The sequence below is a fragment of the Rhododendron vialii genome, chromosome 12a (assembly GCF_030253575.1).
Source record: "Rhododendron vialii isolate Sample 1 chromosome 12a, ASM3025357v1".
In the NCBI taxonomy this organism is placed as follows: Eukaryota; Viridiplantae; Streptophyta; class Magnoliopsida; order Ericales; family Ericaceae; genus Rhododendron; species Rhododendron vialii.
Window position 1 is genome coordinate 31,084,044 of NC_080568.1, and position 21,547 is coordinate 31,105,590.

The window sequence follows — 21,547 nt, forward strand, 5'->3', positions numbered from 1 at the left end:
CGAACCACATGTTCGGCCCCCGCCCAAGACCCTTCGGGTCGGTCGGGTCGTGAATTTTTTGCATACCCCTAGTTTATAGTGATTGAGTTATTTTCAGTTCATGTATTTTTTGAAAAACAAACAAACAAACTTTGATTGAGGACCCGTTCGGACAAATAAGTCACAGTGGCTTATTTTTTGTCCTTATTTAAATTTTTTTCGTATCACTTGGCTTATTGTCATTTTTTTTTTGGAGATTATTGCATCTTCACGACAAGAGGAATCTAAAAAGTAAAAAATTTTGACCGAAATCCAATTTTTTTTGAATAAAGACAAAAAAATTGGCTTATTAATTTACTTTCGTCTTTATTCAAAAAAAATTAGATTTCGGTCAAAATTTTTTGCTTTTTAGATTCCTCTTGTCGTGAGGATGCAATAATCCCCAAAAAAAATGACAATAAGCCAAGTGATACGAAAAAAATTTAAATAAAGATAAAAAATAAGCCATTTTGACTTATTTGTCCGAACACCCCTGATTCAGAGCATGAGGATAAATGAACTGCATTCCAGTGGAAATTTTTTACTGCCTGTGAGATCAACAACGCGGCATTAGCCAGACAAGTGGACCATTGAGGTTCTTCCCTCTTCGACTCTCTCTCTCTCTCTCTCTCTCTCTCTCTCTCTAATTAACACTCTGTAATCTCGCAAGTATATATCACGTTTCTACTAAACTTTTTTTTTTCTTTCCATATTCGTTCACTTCAAATCTACTCTGCAATGGGGAATTGCTGCTCCGACGAACCCGGCGGTCGGTCGGCGGTCGGCGGAGGCGGGGCCACCTCTTCTCAAAGCAATCCAGCTGGCGGCGGCGGCCGGAACGACGCCGTCGATTTATTCCTCACCTCTCGCGGTTACCGCGGTCTGTTTTCTCAGATCGAGGTTTCTTCATTGATTCCATTCAACTGCTCTTAAATGTTTCTCCTTACGTCCATATTCACATCTATAAACATATTTGTATACGTTTGTCATGTATCATGTATGTAGTGCGATCTTATTCAGAGGCTTCCAGTGAACTGTTAGAATTCGAGCTAATTGTTTTTGAAAGTACAATGGAAGCTCAAGCACTAGTAGTTGATTTTTGATTGCTGCTTCGTCCAAGGATACGAGCGAGATCTCAGGCTCAAGCACTAGAAGTTGAGGTGTGCAAAAGCTGGCCTGGACACCTAAGTTATTGAAAAGGATACAAGTGAGATCTTGGAGGTTTTGAAGTGTTGATGAGACATAGTGCTTTCTATTGTTAACGACAAAGAATTTACTTAGATTTTTCTTGAATATCGGCAAATTTAGTTTCGTGATGCTAAGAGGGGAAACGAAATGGTTGCTTGTGAGCTATATGCCATGTTTGATTGGTCGGACTAGTAATCCTACCGAAAGAATTATCACACCAACAAATAGTGAGGGCATATTAATGTTATTTTCTTATTGTATTTTACATCTCAAGCTTTGTGGGATTTAATAATAAAGGGAATTGTAATCCTGTAGGCCTTGAATTGAGCAAGTAATTTGTTGTACTAATAAAAAGTAAAGGCATGACCAGAAGAATTGTGTGAAGTGAGTGAATTTATCCGATTGAGGCATGATTGGTATTCATACTATATTCGCCATTGTTATTTTGTCATAGAAGCTTTGTATGCTTAGGACAGTCGAAGCTTGATCCAGACGTAGCTACGGAGAGAAAATGTAACTCTGAGCTCGCATTGACCTGAATTAGGCACACTCATCTGAACAGAACTTTGGTTATGATACGTTCAGTCTATTGCTCTTGGCAACAAAACTGGCTTATGTTGTATGTTGTTTTGTATGTCTCGACTGTTCGTTCTACTTGCTTACAAGATGTTTTGCGGTTGTTAACCAAATTGGACATGTTTAATATGCCCTCTACATGTCAGATTGACTTTTTCTCCACAACGTCGTGCAGTTGTCAATATCGGCTTCAAACTTACGTGATCGGGATGTGCTTTCCAAGGTTTGTCTTTCTGCAGATAAGGACCTTTCATTGCCTTTTTATATTCTATGGGGTTAGTCTATGATGTGTGCTTTCCGTTGGCAAGATGAACTTGGCAAAACTGACGAGAAACATGAACTTTACCTTCTTTTCCCCCCCGGTATTTGGGAGTAAGCGACACTTATTCTGAGAAAGAAAGGGAAGTACAGCGGGAGAGAGGTCGAAGCTATTGGAAATTTCTAGCTGTAACCTTGAGATGTTTTTTGAGGGTTTCAAGGTGGATACTGAAATTCCAAAGAATGAGAGGAAATCCCTGATTTTATATATATATATATATATATATATATATATATATATATATATTGCTCATATTGTGCGGCAATAGCATTGTCAACATGCACGAGCCGTGGTTGCATAGTAGAACCAATTTCCTATTAGTTTAGCTTTTGGGATAACTGGTGATCTAACTAAACAATTAAAAACTCTGAGAAGTGAAGTTTGTCGACTACTAAGCTGGCTCTACATCGAAACCCGTTCACTTTGAATATATATAATGTTCAGATTACCATGTTGTTATATTTCACTTGTTGATACTTTTTTAAAAGCTCAGTTTCTTCTTTTGACATCCGTTACAAGCTCATATCTTTAGGTGCCTCCAACTAGTTTCATAAATATATTTTCTGTATGAAGCTATATTCCAACTTGTTATAGCAGTCACCTTTAGAAGGCTTTTGTTTTTTCAGAGTGATCCTATGGCAGTTGTTTACACAAAAGGAAGAGATGGTACGCTTCAAGAGATTGGCCGCACCGAAGTGGTGCTAAATTCATTGAATCCCAAGTGGATCTCAAAGCATGTGGTTACCTATCATTTTGAGGTGGTGCAGACTTTGGTGTACGTTTCAATGCTTCCATCTTTGCTTTTTACAAAGTCAATACCTAAGTTCCGAGTTTCATATAACTTGAGAAATTATCTTCTATCCCAGGTTCCGTGTCTACGATGTAGACACTCAGTTTCACAATCTAGATGTAAAGGTAAACGCTTACTTGAACTTTTTACCATGGACACTGGAGTCTAGAACTTTTTGATGTACTTCTATCCTCAATATATAATTCTGTGTGTTTCACTTGGCAGTAAATATAATTGCTTATTTTCGTCCATTTTGGAAACTGTAACCCCCATGGCCACATAGATTGCTAAACAAGTAGAAGTTGGGTAGGCGGAAAACTTTCCTCGTCTGAGTAGTTGAAATTTCCTTGATCTCGACTCATAAGAGTTGATGAAATTTGCAACTATCAGCCGCTATGACCCATCAGATAAAGTAAACTTTCCTCTGGGATTGGTTTTTTGGTGAAGAGAAATATGTGGGCATTGGAGTCCAAAGGATTTAGGATAAGTAGGAGTAAAACTCAGTGTATGCACTATAAGTTTAGCGACAATAGAAGTGCCCAGCTGGTATCTGTAGTTTGTACTTGCTAGTACGGATGCACTGGTTTTTCAAGAACTTATTATCGCTACCCAAACTTCTCATGAAGATTCACTTAATATGATTTTCTGATTAGGTCACCAAATTTAAAGATATGCGTGGGCGATTCCACTATCTAGGGACTTAATCTGCACCCCAACCTGAATCATTTTTTTTGGTGCATCCCAATCGGAGATTGTGACATTGAGTGCAGCTTTTACATGATGAGCTCATAAGATGCTGGGACAATTTCTCTGGGGTGTATTTAGTAAAACGGAATTGTTTATGGATGATGCATATTCATAATATATGGCCCATTAATACTAGCATTTAGAACTTTGATAAAGGTGGTTTCACATCTCATCCATTTTTGTTACACCCTATGCTGAAATTAGTGACTGGCAACCTCAGTGGCGGAGCCACTTGAGGATGAGCTGGAGCATGCGCCCCCACTGAATACTCTTTTTTTTTTTTTTTTTTTTCAGATTTTGTATTTTTTCCTTGTAATTGGCTTCTCAAATTATTCTTTGTTTAATTACTTTAATACATTTTGTTGTTTGTATATCAATAATTCTAGTACCACATACATAATGTCCAAACTTGTAAGTGGCTAAACCATGGGTTATATGCATTATACTTCATTAATTATTCACTATTTTGAAAGTAATCTTGTCTTTGTCGATAGAACTCACAACGCGTGACAAAATTAGAGGTTTAAGCATAAAATTTGAAAAGAAAAGCACATTTTTTCTTATTGGATCAAGATTGCTAAATATTAACATTTTAGTTATTGTGTATCTAACTACTATTAGACTTGGTCCATTGAGACAATTCAAACAATTGATTTATTTTGATAGTTTATGAAATTACTACCTTCCTTAGTAAATGTGTTAGCTTTTTTTTAAAATTATTTTTAGCACAAGCATTCTTTTATTATTTTGGTGTTGCTAATTATGATTTTTTTTTGTTGAAGTGTGTTTAAAAAGTGCCTCCACTATCGTTAATTCCTGGCTACGCCACTGGGAACATCTAGAATGTTTCGCTACTGTTACTATCTTTCTTGCTTTTTCTGCTTAGTGGTTATTTTTGGTGTTTGGTCTCTCTTGTATTTCATGCGTCCTTGTGTGCGTATCATCTCGATATTTCTTTATTCCTGTCCAACTGCTTCGTTCTTTAATGTTTGTTGTTAGAGCTTGTCCCACATCGGTTATTAATCTCCTCCAAAACTAGTATATGAGCCTGGGCGGTCTTTCCACTCATTGCCAATTGGTTTTGAGTTGGATCCTTTAACATTTGTTTTGCTATTGTAGAGGATTTGCCTTGCCATTGGGTAGCGTTACCTATCCAAAATACAAAAAAAGAGAGCAAAGAACTGATTCTTGCTACAATATTTAACTGAGTCAATTTATTTATGATTTTTACACGTGCAGATGCTTAAACTTGATGAGCAGCAGTTTCTTGGAGAGGCTACTTGTGCATTGTCTCAGGTATTTCATAGTTGCACCTCTACACTCTTAGCTATTGAACCGTTCCTACTATTCTACCAGCCCATCTGCACCTTCAAGCCCGCCCCTATTGATAGCCTGATAGGCATCGATAAGGAAAAGGTCATTAGGCCATCATGGCAGATGATTTCTTTGTTCATGTGGTATTATTGATCTAATATTGCTTGTGTGCTAAGTGCTATTCCTATGATCTATTCTCTGTAGCATGTTTTTTTATTAGCGTTACCAACTGGGGTCTTTGACTAAGGAGACTCAACGAAGAGCAAAATGTGCCTGCAAAATGTTCTAAAAAGTTGTCTTCTTTTTGGCTACTTTGGAATAACTAAAAAGTGGTCTTCAATGCCAAAACTCTGGTAGAACGGATGAATTGTCCTAAACTTCAGCTTTTTTATCTTTCACATTATGATGTAGTTAATAAACAGGATGAAATAAAGTTCAGGCCATACAATGCAAAAGACTTTCACCAATGAGTAAATGCCTGCAATATTTGTCTTATCATATTTATGTTTATGTTTTCAAGACCTCAATATATAGAAGTTATCCACAAACTTTACGATATTTTCTGAATTTCTCCAATATATCCGAGTTGATAGTGATGATTGAAGACATACCACAGTTCCCACTTGAGATATATTCTATCAATCTCCACTTTTATTCCTTGCTTTCACCTCAGTAGTGTATATCCAACATATTCCATTATAAGGTTGAACTTTAACTTTTGCCCATGAAATACTGTGTAGATAGTCACCAAATCAGACAGGTTACTGACCTTAGATCTTGTACGTAAAGATGAATCTGCTGGATCAAACCATCTCAGAAATCTTGGTGCACTCACTGTCTATGCTGAAGAAACTGCCAGCTCAAAGACTATAACTGAGTTGATATTGAGGTGTTCAGATTTGGAATCCAGGGATCTGTTCTCAAGAAGTGTATGAACCTGCTAATATCTCCTTCCCTTTCTTTTCTTGTGTTTGGATACCATGAGGAATATTCGTTGCATATTGTTGATTCTTGCAGGACCCCTTTCTGGTTATATCAAAAATGGTAGAGAGTGGGATTCAGATTCCAATTTGCAGAACTGAGGTTTTGAAAAATGATCTCAATCCAGCATGGAAACCAGTATTATTGAACATTCAACAGGTTGGAAGCAAGGTAATGGGGTTTAGACTATGCATGTACTTAAGGACTTTTGCTGTCCTGTCCTGTTGGCATCGTTCTTTTCCAAATATTCAGCATGTTTTGTACATACGTTAACAACACGGCATCAAGTGTTCCTTCAGCCTTAACAGCAACATAACTGGTAGGATGACAGTTCCTCTCTTCTATCTGTGAATTATTGCTATTTTTAAAGTCTGTACTCTTGTAGAAAAGAGCAAGCTATTCTTCATACACGTTGAGCAATCAGGAAGTTTTGCTACTAAGAATTTAACTCTATAGAGGAAACAAAGTCTGATTTACTGCGGGCAGATGTTTTTAGGAACATGAATGTCAGATATTGCCCTTGAATTTTCTGCTGTTCATCATTTATTGAATGCTGGCTATTGCATTGATGCTCTCTTGCTTAATTTGTGCAGGATGGTCCATTGATCATAGAGTGTTTCAATTTCAACAGCAATGGCAAGCACGACTTACTTGGGTAAATGGAGATCTTGCCTTTTTCTCCACTTATCTTCTGCTATTCTTATATAGTCCAACTTATTTCATTTGTTTGTTCTGTATTCTTCAGAAAAGTTCAGAAATCAATAGCAGACTTAGAAAAGCTTCATTCTGTTGGGCAGGGGGAACATTTATTCTCAACTGCTGTCGGGCATAATCAAAACAAGGTCCTAACAATGCGAGCTATGTGGATTTTCCTAATGATCTTTTGTCTTTCCCTGTAATTAACTGATTCCATGTTTTGTGATAGGTCTTAAAGAGTCGGCTATTTGTGGACAAGTTTTCTGAAAGTGTCCAACATACATTCCTAGATTACTTTTCTGGTGGATGTGAACTGAATTTCATGGTTGCCATTGATTTCACAGGTACCCCTCTAGTAGATATTTCTGCATTCATGTCGTGATTTCTACTCCAATGCTAGAAAATTTTCCGACAAATTAGAACTTGGTTTCTTGTAACTTCACTAAATTCGAGTGGTAATGTGGAATAGTAGTTGTTAGGTTTGTCTAAATGCCCCTGGATGGATCAGTAGATCTTTGGCATCGATTAAGGTTCGTGGCGAGAATATTGCTTCTTCTGGCTTGATAGGTGGACAAGTACCTGTTGATTCCTGCATTGGCCTATGTCAGCATACTGTAACTCTCTTTGACATGATGAAGCCTTATTTGAGCTATTTCAGTTAGAAGTTTGAATCCGTACTATCCCCTTTCTAGGGCCATGTCTGTGTTAGTCACGAGGCATGAGACATCCACTTCTATCTCATGATTGTCATACTTCTTTGCAATACTCAAGATCTCTACAGTATTTTTCCTCATCACTTAAACTTCTTCCAACTGCACTCGTTTGTATCTTAACTGTAAGACTCCCCCAGCCAATACCTATATCCACTATTAAATACAAAGGCGGCATATGTCTTGTACCATAATTTCTAAACTAATAAAACTCCAATCAACCTCAAACTCTCACTCCTGATTTCTTCTTCACTCTCTCTCTCTCTCATGATTGTTTCTCTCCTTTTTTGTTTCCCTTTTGCTTTGTTTAGGACTCTCGGGCTTTTAGCCCTCACACACATATCCGCGTAATCAGATACAAAACAAGCAGCCATGGAAAGTTGGCATGTGTCCATCGCATGCAAATATATAATACTACCATCCCTTTTTCTCTCTTTATAATCAATCTATAATTCCCTACACAAAGAACAAATTTTCCTTAAGAGGGGGTGTTACATTAATCTATTCTGTCTCTGTCTTGGCACAATATCTTAGTTATGCTGACCTTATCAGTTTCGGTTTTTACTTGATTAGCATGATGTGTGACTATCCTTACTTTTTTTTTTTTTTTTTGAATAGTGACTATCCTTACTTTAAGTAGTTTGTTTGTAACTTTATTTGGGAAAAAACATTTTCTGGGCATGAAGCATTCTGGAAACACGTCATGACTGTGTATTTTATGCAAGTGATTGTATATACATCTTCACAGTGCCAACTTCTTCATAATAAATCCAAGACAACAAGATTTCCTTCAAATATGTTGCTTCAATTGATTCTTAATATTTTTCTACCTTTTGTTTTGTAGTAGTTTGTGTGCTTTTCATTGAATGACATTGACAAGGAAAGTGTACTTATTCCTGCATGGCTGCATATACTTGAATACTAAGTTCACTTGCTCCTTTATCAGCTTCAAATGGAAATCCACGCCTACCTGATTCCTTGCATTATAATGACCCTTCTGGACGGCCAAATGCATACCAAAGGGTAAGAACTTCAGCTCTTCTATGAATCATTTCTTTATCTGTTGAAAGGACCTTCAGATGTGATTATCTTCTTATCTGTTGGGACTTAAAAGAACCTATATAATACAGATACATAATTTCAGGCAATCTTTGAGGTTGGAGAGGTGTTGCAGTTTTACGATTCAGACAAGCGTTTTCCTGCTTGGGGTTTTGGAGCCCGGCCAATCGATGGTCCAGTCTCTCATTGTTTTAATTTAAATGGAAGTAGCAACTACTGTGAGGTGAAATATAAGTATTAAAATTATATTCTCACTAATTTAACAATATTTGTAATGCCTTCGTTGATGTAGGTTAAGCATTCATATCTCTCTTCCGTTAATGTGTTTTTATTGTTCACTTAGGTTGAAGGGATCCAAGGGATTATGACAGCATATACAAGTGCCCTCTTCAACGTTTCACTTGCCGGGCCAACTCTTTTTGGACCTGTCATTAGCACTGCTGCACAGATAGCTGGCCAGTCTCTCGCCGATAATCACCAAAAGTACTTCATTTTGCTAATAATCACGGTAAGATTCAGATTTCAAATGTTTATCCGAATAATCCAAGTGCTACCAAATGTGAAAAAATTGATTTGTCATCAATCTGAATCATCTGATTTCCGTATATCTTCGAAAATCATTTTATTACGTACTATCCCAGGATGGAGTTATAACAGATCTTCAAGAAACAAAAGATGCCCTCGTGAAAGCGTCAGACCTACCTTTGTCAATTCTTATCGTTGGAGTTGGAGGAGCAGATTTCAAAGAGATGGAGGTATCTCACACTTGTGTTGCAATTTCTCCAAGGCTGTGTTTGGATCATGGATGTGTGTAGAGAGTTGCGCCAAAAACGAAAGAAAAAGATAAGAAGATAATGAAAGAAAAAGGCTTGGTTTTCCCTACAATTTCCCTTGATTAATCTCCCATCAAATCCAAGATCTAAAATGCAGCCAAAATGATGCCTGATTGTCTACGCCTATGATTTATCATCCTTCGTAGTTACATTTTCCATCTGAATTTTTTCAATTCACTACAATTTCAACTTTGAATTCACCATTATTTTGCCATTATTGTGCAGATTTTAGATGCCGATAAAGGTGAGAGACTTGAAAGTACAACTGGACGCGTGGCATCACGCGATATAGTCCAGTTTGTTCCATTGCGAGATGTACAGAGTAAGTCAACCTCATTAATCTGATGAATCAACTTCTGGGCTGGGTTTCTATCATGAATTCATGGAGGCTAGGGATCGGAAAATGAGAGAAAATTAAACCAAAAAAAAATTCAGCTTCTTTCCTTGCCATTTCACAAATTCATGATTCAAACTAAGCCTTACTGGAAAAATTTCTGCAATTTGATTCTGACTACCAAGTGATTACTCTTATTTTGACATGCAGGTGGAGAGATCTCAGTTGTTCAATCTCTTCTAGCAGAATTACCTTCCCAATTTCTAAACTACATGCGAACGAGACATATTGATCCAAAAACCTAAACCAAATTACACAGAAGGGTGTATATTGACAAGTAATTTTCTGTTATTGATTCTCATCCAGATGCCTTTCATCTTTCGTTTTTCCTTTCTGTTTTGCATTCCTATATCTTAGCTGAGTCTGGTAGAGTCGCCATTAAGTGTAAAGGTTTCTTGGTTTCTATTGAGGCCTATTTTCATCTTTTTAATAAGGGCAGTTTCTTGTATTGGCTATCACAATCGAGCAGAAGTCATTTGTCTATACGAGCATCACTAATCTTCGTTGTTGACCTTGGGGTTTGGTCCAATGGTCGTGTAGCCCTTTGGAGCGCGAGGTTTGGGGTTTGCTTCTATGAACAGGAAGTTGGCACTCCTATCGTCTGGGAGAAAAAAAAACCTTCGTTGTTCACAAGGCGTAAACTGGAGTCATGTGCAGTCTAATACTGAGTTTAACTTTTTGAGACAGTGAAACTGTGAAAGTGGGATATGAAAGCAAATGAGAAACTTGCAATAAGCCATTCATGTTCTGCCATTGTTGTACAATTATGTGCATTATAAGGATTTTGGCCAAGGCCTAAATAAAGTGAGTTCTTTTAAAAATGTGTGTTTATTCTCTTTCTTTGATCAAATTTGTCATAGTTCTACAGTGATTGGCCACGCGACCAAATTCTCTGTCCATTGGGATGATAGGATGGGGAATAGGGAGAGAGAATAACTGCAGCCCATATTAGTGAGTGATTTGAACTCAGCTATCCAAAGGGAGCCCTTTATCCCCCAGGCCATTATTCCCTTTGATATCCCTAACTTCCATCTTTTAGGTTTTACAATTCTAGCACCACCAAGAACATGCTCCAACCCTCAGTCCCAGAAAAAGAGATGATAAATTCACTGTTTGGGACCTCTTCAAAAATTTAAATTGATTGGATTGTGGAGCCACTTTGATCATGGGACTCGTTTATGTTGTAGAAATTATTGATGAGAACAATCACGTAAAAATTTAAATTGATGAGAACAATCGATACCTTAACATAGTAAATTAATTTTGAAGAAAATATATTGGCCACATGGGAACATAACTTCATGAAGAACCTATTTTTTAAAAGATAAATGTGTTTTTGGTATAGATTGGTATTTGATAAACTTGATTTTGTATGTGGTGGTTCTTATCAATGAGTTCTAATGTGAATGAATCCGATCATCAAGTAGGTTCTAAAATAGGGCCGGAAGTTGTCGGACTGCACCCCATGTGGTCCAATACGCAACTTGAGGGAAGCTACCTCCCTTGAAAAGTCGTCTTGATCTTTAATGTGAAGAAAATTTATATGCAATATGAATCATTTATCAATTAATTTTGTTAGGCACAGCTTTTAAAATCAGTAAATGTTAAACAACTTGAAAAATATAGATAATTTTTTTTTAAAGGCACAAATGGTGAACTTGTCAACTTTTTTGAAACAGAAATGCTAGGAGTACAGCAAACCCCGTACAGCAGTCGCGCACATATTCATTTTGCACTTGTCTCGTGTCCCAAAAAAATAATCAAAGTTGCTCATTTTGTTCAAAATATATTGTTTAGGGTCTTTGTAAAAAATCATCTCAATCTAATATCGGTACAGGCGTCTACGAATCATACAACTTTGCTTCAGAATTTGGCCTGAATTTCTGAAGCAAAGTTGGATGATTCGTAAACACTCTAACCGGTATCGGATTGAGATGATTTTTTACAGGAATTCTAAAACATATATTTTGAACAAAATGAACGAATCCGATCATTTTTGTAGGACCCAATACACACAAAAAATGAATCTATACACGACTACTGTACGTGGATTGCTGTATCTGTAGCACAACTCACAAAACGGAGAGAGTACTAAAAAGTATACTTACAGAGTGGATTTCATTGAAGCAAAGTATAATAATGAGTCCCCCATGAGAGCATCTTTTGGCCCAGCATTCTTTTAGACCCTAGGTGCAGATCACACCAAACCCTTCAGATTTTGGCCCGCAGTCCCCTTTATTTATTTATTTATTTCCTTCAGGGGGAACTTTTTTATTCATTGAAAGTCATCCCGCACCTATAAAAATGAAAATTACATCCAAAAAAAGCATAAGAGAGAATCTAAGCACAGCCCGACAAGAAAGATGAAAATTACATCTTCCCACCGATGTGGGACTGGGGGTCCCACGTTATGAAGTTCTTATACAATTCAAAACGTCCGAGGCAGTATGCACTCAATGACTCAAAGATAGACTATATATACATTGAAGCATTTCTCATTCTCATACTAATAGATTAGGCATATATATATGTACAAGCTTCTGAGTTCCGAAATTCTCTATTTGACAAATATATACCAATACATATATAATGTTATTCCTAATTTTCATTTTCAAATCGAATCCAAAGATAAATAAAGAGGATTACAGGAGCTGAACTGATGGCCTGGCATTTCATTTGCTTACGATGAAACCCATAGCTCAGGGGTGTTTCCGGTAGGCAATAAGTGCTTATGGATCACTTGTTGTTGTTGAAAAATATCAGGTTATTTTTACTAATCAATATATTGTTGAAATTTTTTTAAATTTGTAATTGAGAGAGAGAGAGAGAGAGAGAGAGAGAGAGAGAGAGAGAGTTGTTGAAAAATGTCAAGTTATTTCTACTAACCAATAAGTTTTAGATGGAATGCAAAACTTGTTGAACAACAAATTAAAATGCCATAAGTCGTTGTTGCCCAAACTGTTAGTGAAAACATGTTAGTCTCATCGGTATGTCATGGCTAGCTTGCTAATTTCGATATGACATTTTTTATGAGATATTAACGCATGTAGTACTATTTTTTTTTCCCGAGCTACATGTAGTACTAGACCCGGAGAGATGGTGCCGAGTGATCCATCCGGCCGTTCATCTCGGTAATAGACGGCTCAGGTCTTAATCCGATCAACGGACGGTCAGGATTTTTATGCACTTGAATTAGATCTAAGCCGTCTATTCCAAAATAAGCGGCCGAATGGGCCGCTCGGCACCGTTGTGCTTGGCAACCTCTCCCATTCCGCTACTTACGTTTAGAATGATGGAACGAAGTATAGGACAATATTGCAATGCAAACAGAAAAATATACGAAAAAATTGTCTAGAATGATGCGACTTATCAGTCATGGACTACAACTAAAGTACAAAATTAAATGAGAAAATTCTAGTAAAATTTAGAGATGAAATAATTAACTTGACATACTAGAATCTTATCATTTGGGCCTATCATTTTAAAACTTTTAATTAGTAGCTGCCTTTAGGGTGATAATAAGTGTTCGACTCCTATGGACGGGAGGTTGTCCCGTATAGTAATCTAACACCTATTAACATACCAATGCTATATTTAGGGAAAATAAAGAATAATAGTGATGAATAACGATAATATTTTTGCCACTTTAAACTAAAGATTCCATGTAGATGTTTTTTCTAAAAAATGTTATCGTCACATCATTGATTATTAATTTGGTAAAATTTATATGCAACTTGAGGGAAGCTACCTCCCTTGAAAAGTCGTCTTGATCTTTAATGTGAAGAAAATTTATATGCAATATGAATCATTTATCAATTAATTTTGTTAGGCACAGCTTTTAAAATCAGTAAATGTTAAACAACTTGAAAAATATAGATAATTTTTTTTTAAAGGCACAAATGGTGAACTTGTCTACTTTTTTGAAACAGAAATGCTAGGAGTACAGCAAACCCCGTACAGCAGTCGCGCACATATTCATTTTGCACTTGTCTCGTGTCCCAAAAAAATAATCAAAGTTGCTCATTTTGTTCAAAATATATTGTTTAGGGTCTTTGTAAAAAATCATCTCAATCTAATATCGGTACAGGCGTCTACGAATCATACAACTTTGCTTCAGAATTTGGCCTGAATTTTTGAAGCAAAGTTGGATGATTCGTAAACACTCTAACCGGTATCGGATTGAGATGATCTTTTTTACAGGAATCCTACAAAAATATATTTTGAACAAAATGAGCGAATCCGATCATTTTTGTAGGACTAGATACAGAAGCAAAATGAATCTAGACGCGGCTGCTGTACGTGGGTTGCTGTATCTGTAGCACAACTCACAAAACGGAGAGAGTACTAAAAAGTATACTTAGAGAGTGGATTTCATTGAAGCAAAAAGGGCCTGTTTGGATGGGGTGTTGTGAAAGGGTGTTGTGATATACCCCTCTTAGTACCTGGGCCCCACCTCAAGACCCCGTTTGGCAGTCAATTTTGGAGGGGTATTCCCTTTGGCCCGGCTTCCACAACACCACCTGATACCCCCTGAGGGGGTGTTAGCCATGGGCAGGGTTCCACCACCTGTTATTGTGGAATCCCCCCTAATCTCCTTCATCTCGGACGATTAAACCCTTGTAATTTCCCTTCCCTTCCCAACCCCAACCACAACCCCACGTACCCATTTCTTGAGCAAAAGCAAAAAAATTAAGTGTTTCAAATTTCAATCCGTTTGAATGGGTGAGAAGATTTTATTTTTCTGATCATTTAATTCTAAAGGGTCATAATTAAATTTTGACTATATGGCTCTCGTTGATTAGCCCTAAAAAAATCGTAGAACCAAATATCTCTTAAGGCTAACCAACGAGAGCCCTAGAGTCAAAATTTAATTATGACCCTTTAGAATTAAATGATCAAAAAAATAAAATTTTCTCACCCATTCAAACGGATTGAAATTTGGAACACTTTTTCAACTGCAGTTTATATATTAAAAAATATGGTTAAAAAATTAAGTGCTCCAAATTTCAATCCGTTTGAACCGATAGAAAGATTTTAGTTTTCTGATTATTTTATCCTAAATGGTCATAGTTAAATTTTGACTCTAAGACTCTCGTTAATTAGTCCTAAGAAAGTCGTACAACCAAATATCTTAGGACTAACCAACGAGAGTCCTAGAGTCAAAATTTAATTATGACCCTTTAAAATTAAATGATCAAAAAAATAAAATCTTTCCACCCATTCAAAAGGATTAAAATTCGAAACACTTAAATTTTTTTCTAAGCTTTCCCCAAATAAAGCCTTGCACTTTTTTCTTTCTTCCGTCCCTTGCGGCTTTGCACTTTTTTTTTTTTTTTCTGTCCGTTGCGGCTCAAAAAAGCACGTATTTATTCTAATTATAATAAAACTAACAAATTTTGTTATAAAACACTGCAGAAAGGCAAAAAAGTCATTTAACAACTTTTTACATCAATCCCTCTTCCTCGTACCTCCAATTAATCATCCATCCAAAACAAGTACTATTTAATACCCCTTCATAAATATCACATCAACGTGGGCCATCCCTTATTAATCAATACCCCCTACTATCCAATTCCTCCTTCTTACATAATACCCCAAACTTAATTCCGCATCCAAACGGGCCCAAAGTATAATAATGAGTCCCCCATGAGAGCATCTTTTGGCCCAGCATTCTTTTAGACCCCCTAGGTGCAGATCACACCAACACCTTCAGATTTTGGCCCGCAGTCCCCTTTATTTATTTATTTATTTCCTTCAGGGGGAACTTTTCTATTCATTGAAAGTCATCCCGCACGGGCCGCACCTATAAAAATGAAAATTACATCCAAAAAAAACATAAGAGAGAATCTAAGCACAGCCCGACAAGAAAGATGAAAATTACATCTTCCCACCGACGTGGGACTGGGGGTCCCACATTATGAAGTTCTTATACAATTCAAAACGTCCGAGGCAGTATGCACTCAATGACTCAAAGATAGACTATATATACATTGAAGCATTTCTCATTCTCACACTAATAGATTAGGCATATATGTACAAGCTTCTGAGTTCCGAAATTCTCTCTTTGACAAATATATACCAATACATATAGGTGTGTATTATATGCACCTTTATTGAAACAAAGCAAAATATTATGATTTTCAAAATGTTATGAATCTATTACTAAAAAGTTACGAATCATATTGATGAAAAGTTACGAATTTTTAGTATAAAAGTTACGATACAAAATAAAATGTTATGAATGACTGGTGCTACAAGTAATTTTTTATGAGGTGGCACAATATAAATCACACAATAGGTGCATATGGTACACACCCTAAAAAATGTTATCGTCACATCATTGATTATTAATTTGGTAAAACATAATACAAAATTTCTTTTTCTTTCTTTTGTTTTTATTAAAATTAAGAGGAAAAAGTATTTTCTAAGCTAGATTCTAGATGATAGGGCAAGGCGTAGCCACATCGTGGCAAATGGGATCACTTGACCACACTCGCCCACTAGAATTTTCTTAATTCAAGTATAAATTTCAATTGGCTTTTTGACTTTTTTGGTCTCCAAAGTATTTCCGCCGTGTCATTTTGGTCCCCAATATTTCAATTCCTAACATTGCATCCCCAAAGTATCAATTTTGTGTTTAAATGGTCCCTGCGACTCACGCCGTTCCTTTCCTCCGTCAAAACCAAGGGCAAGCTTGGTATTTCACCTCTTCCATCACGCCAAACCCCCTCTCTCCCTCAAAACGGCGTCGTTTGGTTGAAAACATAGATTTTTCTCTTCCATGGTTCTTTTATAGTTCTCATTGAAAGCCTTAAAATCAAAAAAATAATTATGATTCTTTATGATTAAATGATTAAAAAATTAAGATCTTTATACGAGTTCAAACAGATTGAAAATTTGAACACTTAATTTTTTTAACCATATTTTTTAATATATAAACAGCCTAAAAAATTAAGTATTTCAATTTTCAACCCATTTGAACCGGTGCGAAGATCTTAATTTTTTGATCATTTTATTTTAAAGGGTCATAATTAATTTTTTGATATATAAACAGCCTAAAAATACGTATATGCATACGTATACGTGATATACATACGTATGTGGGATTTTTCTCAGAGTAATGGCTTCACAGTTTGCGTATATGTATGTATATGGCGACTGAAAAAGGGATGGTACAACGCACGTGATATTCACGTGTGTGATGGGAGAGGTGAAATAACGAATTTTTCTCTTCTATGGTTCTCTTAGAGTTCTTATTGAAAGTCGTAGAGTCAAAAAATTAATTATGACCCTTTAGGATAAAATGATCAGAAAATTAAGATCTTCGCACCGGTTTAAACGGGTTGAAAATTGAAACACTTGATTTTTATGTTGTTTATACGGAGTATTAAAAAATATGGTGAAAAAATTAAGTGTTCAAATTTTCAGTCTGTTTGAAACCTGTATGAAGATCTTAATTTTTTGATCAATTTATCTTAAAGAGTCATAATTATTTTTTTGACTTTAAGACTTTCAATGAGAACCCTAAGAGAACAGTAGAAGAGAAAAATCTATATATGATTCCAACCAAACGACACTGTTTTGAAGGAGAGAGGGGGTTTTGGCGTGATGGGAGAGGTGAAATACCAAGTTTGCCCTTGGTTTTGACGGAGGGAAGGAATGGCGTGAGCAGTATGAACCATTTAAACACAAAATTGATACTTTGGGGATGCCATGTTAGCAATTGAAATATTGAGGACCAAAATGGCACGACAGAAATACTTTGGAGACCAAAAAGTCAAAAAGCTTTCAATTACTTTTACTGATTTGACAACATATTTAGAATATTGGCCCAAGGAAACTGTCTCAGTTTCGGATTTAAAAATAAGTACTTATTTTTTAAGAAAATAATTTTAAACTTAAAAATTATGCCTTTACGCAAATAATTTTTATAACAATATGGATCTTGTTTGATAAATCTCATTCAAAATATTTAAACGGTGCAAAAAAAAAATATTTTTATTATATTTAAGTTTGAAAATATAAAATAAATACTTAGATTTTTTAAGAATGTAACGTGGAACACCACCAAAGAATCTAAGATAACAAAATTTATTGTTTTTTCAAACATTATTTATGCATTTAACCCCACTACTCAACAATTCTAGCTCCTCCCTTGTGATAGGGGCGCAAAGCGAGGAAAAGGTTACTTACTGCTCACACATCCAAGAAAAGGGTGTAGTGTACTTACCGCTAACCCTAATTCTCTCTCTCTCTCTCTCTCTCTCTCTCTCTCTCTCTCTCTCTCTTCTTTTGGAGCTTCTTTCTTCTTCTTCGTCAAACAACCCATTTGGCCAATTGTGCGTTTGACCATTTGGACACCACCAAAAATCCCCCCAACAACTAATCTCTCCTGGTAGAAAAACAAAGTTCAACAACCCAAACTAGGTTGCAAAGACTTTTTTTTTTCTTTTCCTTTTGTTTTTGATAGGCAGGTTGCAAAGACTTGAGCTAGTTCATATCCAAGAAAGGTGGATCATAATCGAAGAAATGACAAGAGACCCACTCGGTGTGATGAATCGACGAAGAAAGAGGAAGAAGAAGAAGAGGAAAAAGAAGCGATGATGATGATGTTGTTTCCGTTCTACTCGGCTCAATCCCAACACGACACGACGGTTATGGTCTCAGCTCTCACTCAAGTGATTAGAAACACCGACAGAAAACCCACCCCACTTCATGATCATTTGCCTCCTGATCATCATCAAAACCCTTTAGCCTTGTCCCGATCAGGCGGCACGGCGGCACGCAGCTCATCGTCTCAACCCTGTCAAGATCAAGGTATATATACATATTTATATCTTACATAAAGTATCATCATCTGTTTATTAGTCAGTAATCTGTTCTGGTTAAACTTTTTTCTAGATTTTATTTTTATTTTTATAATCATGCATCTGTTTATTTTGTTTTTAAAATTTTGGTATCCTAAAATATTACAGTACTTGGTAGGATTTTGGTGTGATCTTATTAGTGTTGGATCAGAATACGTTTTATGGATAAAAGAAAATTTCTGTTTTAGAAATTATTAACCTTTTTTTGCCACAATTTTTTTTTATACAGCAAAAGAAATTTTATTAATCTTTAAAATTGTTACAAAAAACTAAATTGTCACAGACAAGCATGTACGATTTCAAGAATTAGGTAGCAAACACCTAAGTTACGTAACTACATGTGTTACACACATTTATGTCAAAGTTCCATTTTAACCTCAAAATCCTCAACCCTAATGTGAAGGGAACCAGAAGAAGAAACACTACAGAGGAGTAAGGCAGCGGCCATGGGGGAAGTGGGCAGCCGAAATCCGTGACCCGAACAAGGCTGCCCGAGTCTGGCTAGGCACGTTCGAGACGGCCGAGGGGGCGGCCCTGGCTTACGACGAAGCGGCTCTCAGGTTCAAAGGAAACAAAGCCAAGCTCAACTTCCCCGAACGAGTCCAAGGGCGGAGCGAGTTCGTTTACCTCTCCACCCGCCACCACGACTCGCGAGTCGGACCCCGCCGAGTTCCTAACTCATCACTTCCCCCTACTCCTCCTCCTCGACAAATTCGGTCTAGAGAGCCATACCCTAATCTACTCCACTATGCACAACTACTTCGTAGCGGGGGCAATGATGTGAATTACGCCGGTTCAAGCGGAAACCCTAGAGGGTCGACACTTGTTTCTCAGCCATTAACTACTACTTCTACTGCTAGTACTGCTACTACTCTGGCTCCAATGGCTTCAACATTTGGACAACAAGAAGCAGAAGCAAATGTGGGTCCATCGGGCCGGATACCGAATTATCAAAACGAACAGGAAGCAGATGATCATGACGATGATCAGGTGTTGAGATTTGCGACGCAGTTCGGGAATTCTTGTTCTAGTTCTGATCATCCGAGTGGCGACTGGGGAGACTTTCGTAGGTGATACTTACAATCAAGAGTGCACCTGAGGAACATCGTAAGTTCTAGTAACAGTTTATATTACAAGCTTGAACTTTGAGCACTCTAGTATTGAATTTTGTTTTTTTCTTTTTATTTATAACTCAAGCTTCCGGACCAGTTGATGCGCGGACCAGTTTATGCGCCGACTAATTTTAAGAGACCAATCTCATTGTCTAGGGCCCTGGAGAATCATCCCAGATTGGAGGATAGATATCCTCGAATGGAGTGTGGATTGATAGATTCTGAGATTGTGATATAAGATTAGGTGCATGGCCCTGAAAGGATCCAACTCTTATTAATTACTAGTTAGTAGACGCGAATCAAAGTCGCATGGTGCTCTGCATCATTCTAGCGCCTCACATTTATGTGGAGTGCTCCATATGCTTAGTCGTGGACCTCGCGAGTATGTATGGAATTGGAGTGTCCCGAGCACCACGTGACCGTGCTCGGGAGCATATTGAATAATTAGACTTGTTGGAATCCAAAGTCTAAACTCACAACTTGCACTTGATGTGGTCCTTTTCCTCCAGCCCGATTCAGTTTTGGGCTTTTTGTGGTCCTTTTTTGAGTCCACAATAATGATTGAAATTGTTCATTTTTTAGAACTCACCGAGAACATTGATCACTTCAAAAATCACGTCAATCGGATATTATTTGATATGATTTTAAAATGCATTAAGTTTGTTAAAAAAGTGTGCAACATTGAATGAATACTAGATTGCAACTCATGTAACACAATTATATCAAGTTTAATACATTTCGAAATCATATCAAATAGTATCTGATCGAGAGGAAAAAGAAACTAGACTAGATCTCAGTCTAAAATGTGAATAGTTTCAATCATTATTGTGGGCCCTTCTCGGGCCTATAATACCCCAAAATTGGACCAGACGAGAGGAAAAGGAAACTAGACTAGATCTCAGTCCCCTTGTTATGGCTCAACTTAATGCATGTCATACATCATAACTTGCCTGAAATTATCTAGTAGTCCGGAGCACCACCACATGGTACTCCACAACCACACATTCTCATATTGGCCACGACTAAGTATATGGATACCATATAAATATGTGTTTTTGAAATGGTCCGGAGTATCACGTGGCGATGCTCCCAGACTATTGAATTACTACGCATAAGTTGCTTGATGGTTTTGATTAGTAATTAGGATTATGGATCAATCAATGGGAGAATTCGGCGTCCATGAGTCAATGAAATGCAGCCTTGTACATATGAAGAACATTTATAATCGGTGCAATGGGCTAGAGCCGCATAAAATACAGTCAATTTGTGGTAACGATTGAGTTGGTCGGGCGTTGTCACTACGACAATTAGGTATTTGGGTCAGTTTACGCTCATATATATGCATATTACAAAAGCATGCAAATGTCAAAGTATAGTTATGATAATAATTATGGTGCCAAATTATATTCAAAATATCTGACTAATATAAATTGGGAGATGAGATACCAAAGGGACAGAGTCGAAATTTCATATACGAGGGAGCCGGCCACAAAATGAATGACAAGATTTTAAAATTTCAATGTTCAAGAATATAAAATATTCAAATGACCAAATAATAGCCAATACAAAACACAAAATCTAAATGCTCTAAATAAACCGTGCAAAAACGTCCACTAAAAGTTGAAAAAACAAAAGTTTCTCAATACGTTGTACCTCGAACATGTATCAAAATGGAATTCAACGATATTTAAGTTCCAAAAGTCATTTACGATAGAGTTGGAACTAATTTTACCCTCATTACTAGATGATAAGAGATCGAGTTAATTGGACTGAAGGTTTCAGAAATGTTCCTAATAAAGCATTCGATCAATGGCCTTTGCCTTTTCATTTCATGATACTTGAAGGAACAATTAATACTAACAACAATTCTTGAAAATCAAGTTTATATATGGAGAGAGAGAGAGAGAGAGAGAGAGAGAGAGAGAGAGGGTACTGTACCGCCA

The 21,547-nt window shown here is 36.8% G+C and overlaps 2 protein-coding genes across 7 annotated transcripts; both read left to right on the plus strand.

Annotated features, from left to right (window-relative positions):
• The first annotated feature begins 612 nt into the window (after positions 1 to 612).
• LOC131312018 (protein BONZAI 1-like) lies at positions 613 to 10,446 on the plus strand. Of its 6 annotated transcripts, none has more exons than XM_058339714.1 (17): positions 613 to 918; positions 1,958 to 2,005; positions 2,728 to 2,876; positions 2,968 to 3,016; positions 4,878 to 4,934; positions 5,693 to 5,881; positions 5,970 to 6,104; positions 6,527 to 6,588; positions 6,679 to 6,775; positions 6,859 to 6,973; positions 8,286 to 8,362; positions 8,484 to 8,621; positions 8,742 to 8,906; positions 9,040 to 9,153; positions 9,457 to 9,553; positions 9,776 to 9,902; positions 10,095 to 10,446. In XM_058339714.1, the coding sequence occupies exons 1-16, from the start codon at positions 757 to 759 to the stop codon at positions 9,868 to 9,870; spliced, it is 1,749 nt and encodes a 582-aa protein (XP_058195697.1). In that variant the 5' UTR covers positions 613 to 756; the 3' UTR covers positions 9,871 to 9,902; positions 10,095 to 10,446. The 6 variants fall into 6 exon arrangements, with proteins under 6 accessions (XP_058195697.1, XP_058195698.1, XP_058195696.1 ...); XM_058339715.1 differs by having other exon boundaries at positions 10,166 to 10,446; XM_058339713.1 differs by having other exon boundaries at positions 9,776 to 10,446.
• Positions 10,447 to 17,847: 7,401 nt separating this feature from the next.
• LOC131312022 (ethylene-responsive transcription factor ERF115-like) lies at positions 17,848 to 19,931 on the plus strand. The gene is made up of 3 exons (XM_058339721.1): positions 17,848 to 18,442; positions 18,896 to 19,599; positions 19,761 to 19,931. The coding sequence occupies exons 1-2, from the start codon at positions 18,226 to 18,228 to the stop codon at positions 19,564 to 19,566; spliced, it is 888 nt and encodes a 295-aa protein (XP_058195704.1). The 5' UTR covers positions 17,848 to 18,225; the 3' UTR covers positions 19,567 to 19,599; positions 19,761 to 19,931.
• The last annotated feature ends 1,616 nt before the right edge of the window (positions 19,932 to 21,547 follow it).

Excerpts from the sequence above, each read along its gene's own strand:
- LOC131312022 (XM_058339721.1), top strand. The coding sequence starts at position 18,226 with ATGATGATGATGTTGTTTCCGTTCTACTCGGCTCAATCCCAACACGAC. Across the intron at positions 18,443-18,895 it reads TCAACCCTGTCAAGATCAAG|GGAACCAGAAGAAGAAACAC; the intron begins GTATATATACAT and ends CCTAATGTGAAG.
- LOC131312018 (XM_058339713.1), top strand. The coding sequence starts at position 757 with ATGGGGAATTGCTGCTCCGACGAACCCGGCGGTCGGTCGGCGGTCGGC. Across the intron at positions 6,974-8,285 it reads GGTTGCCATTGATTTCACAG|CTTCAAATGGAAATCCACGC; the intron begins GTACCCCTCTAG and ends CTCCTTTATCAG. Across the intron at positions 9,154-9,456 it reads CAGATTTCAAAGAGATGGAG|ATTTTAGATGCCGATAAAGG; the intron begins GTATCTCACACT and ends ATTATTGTGCAG.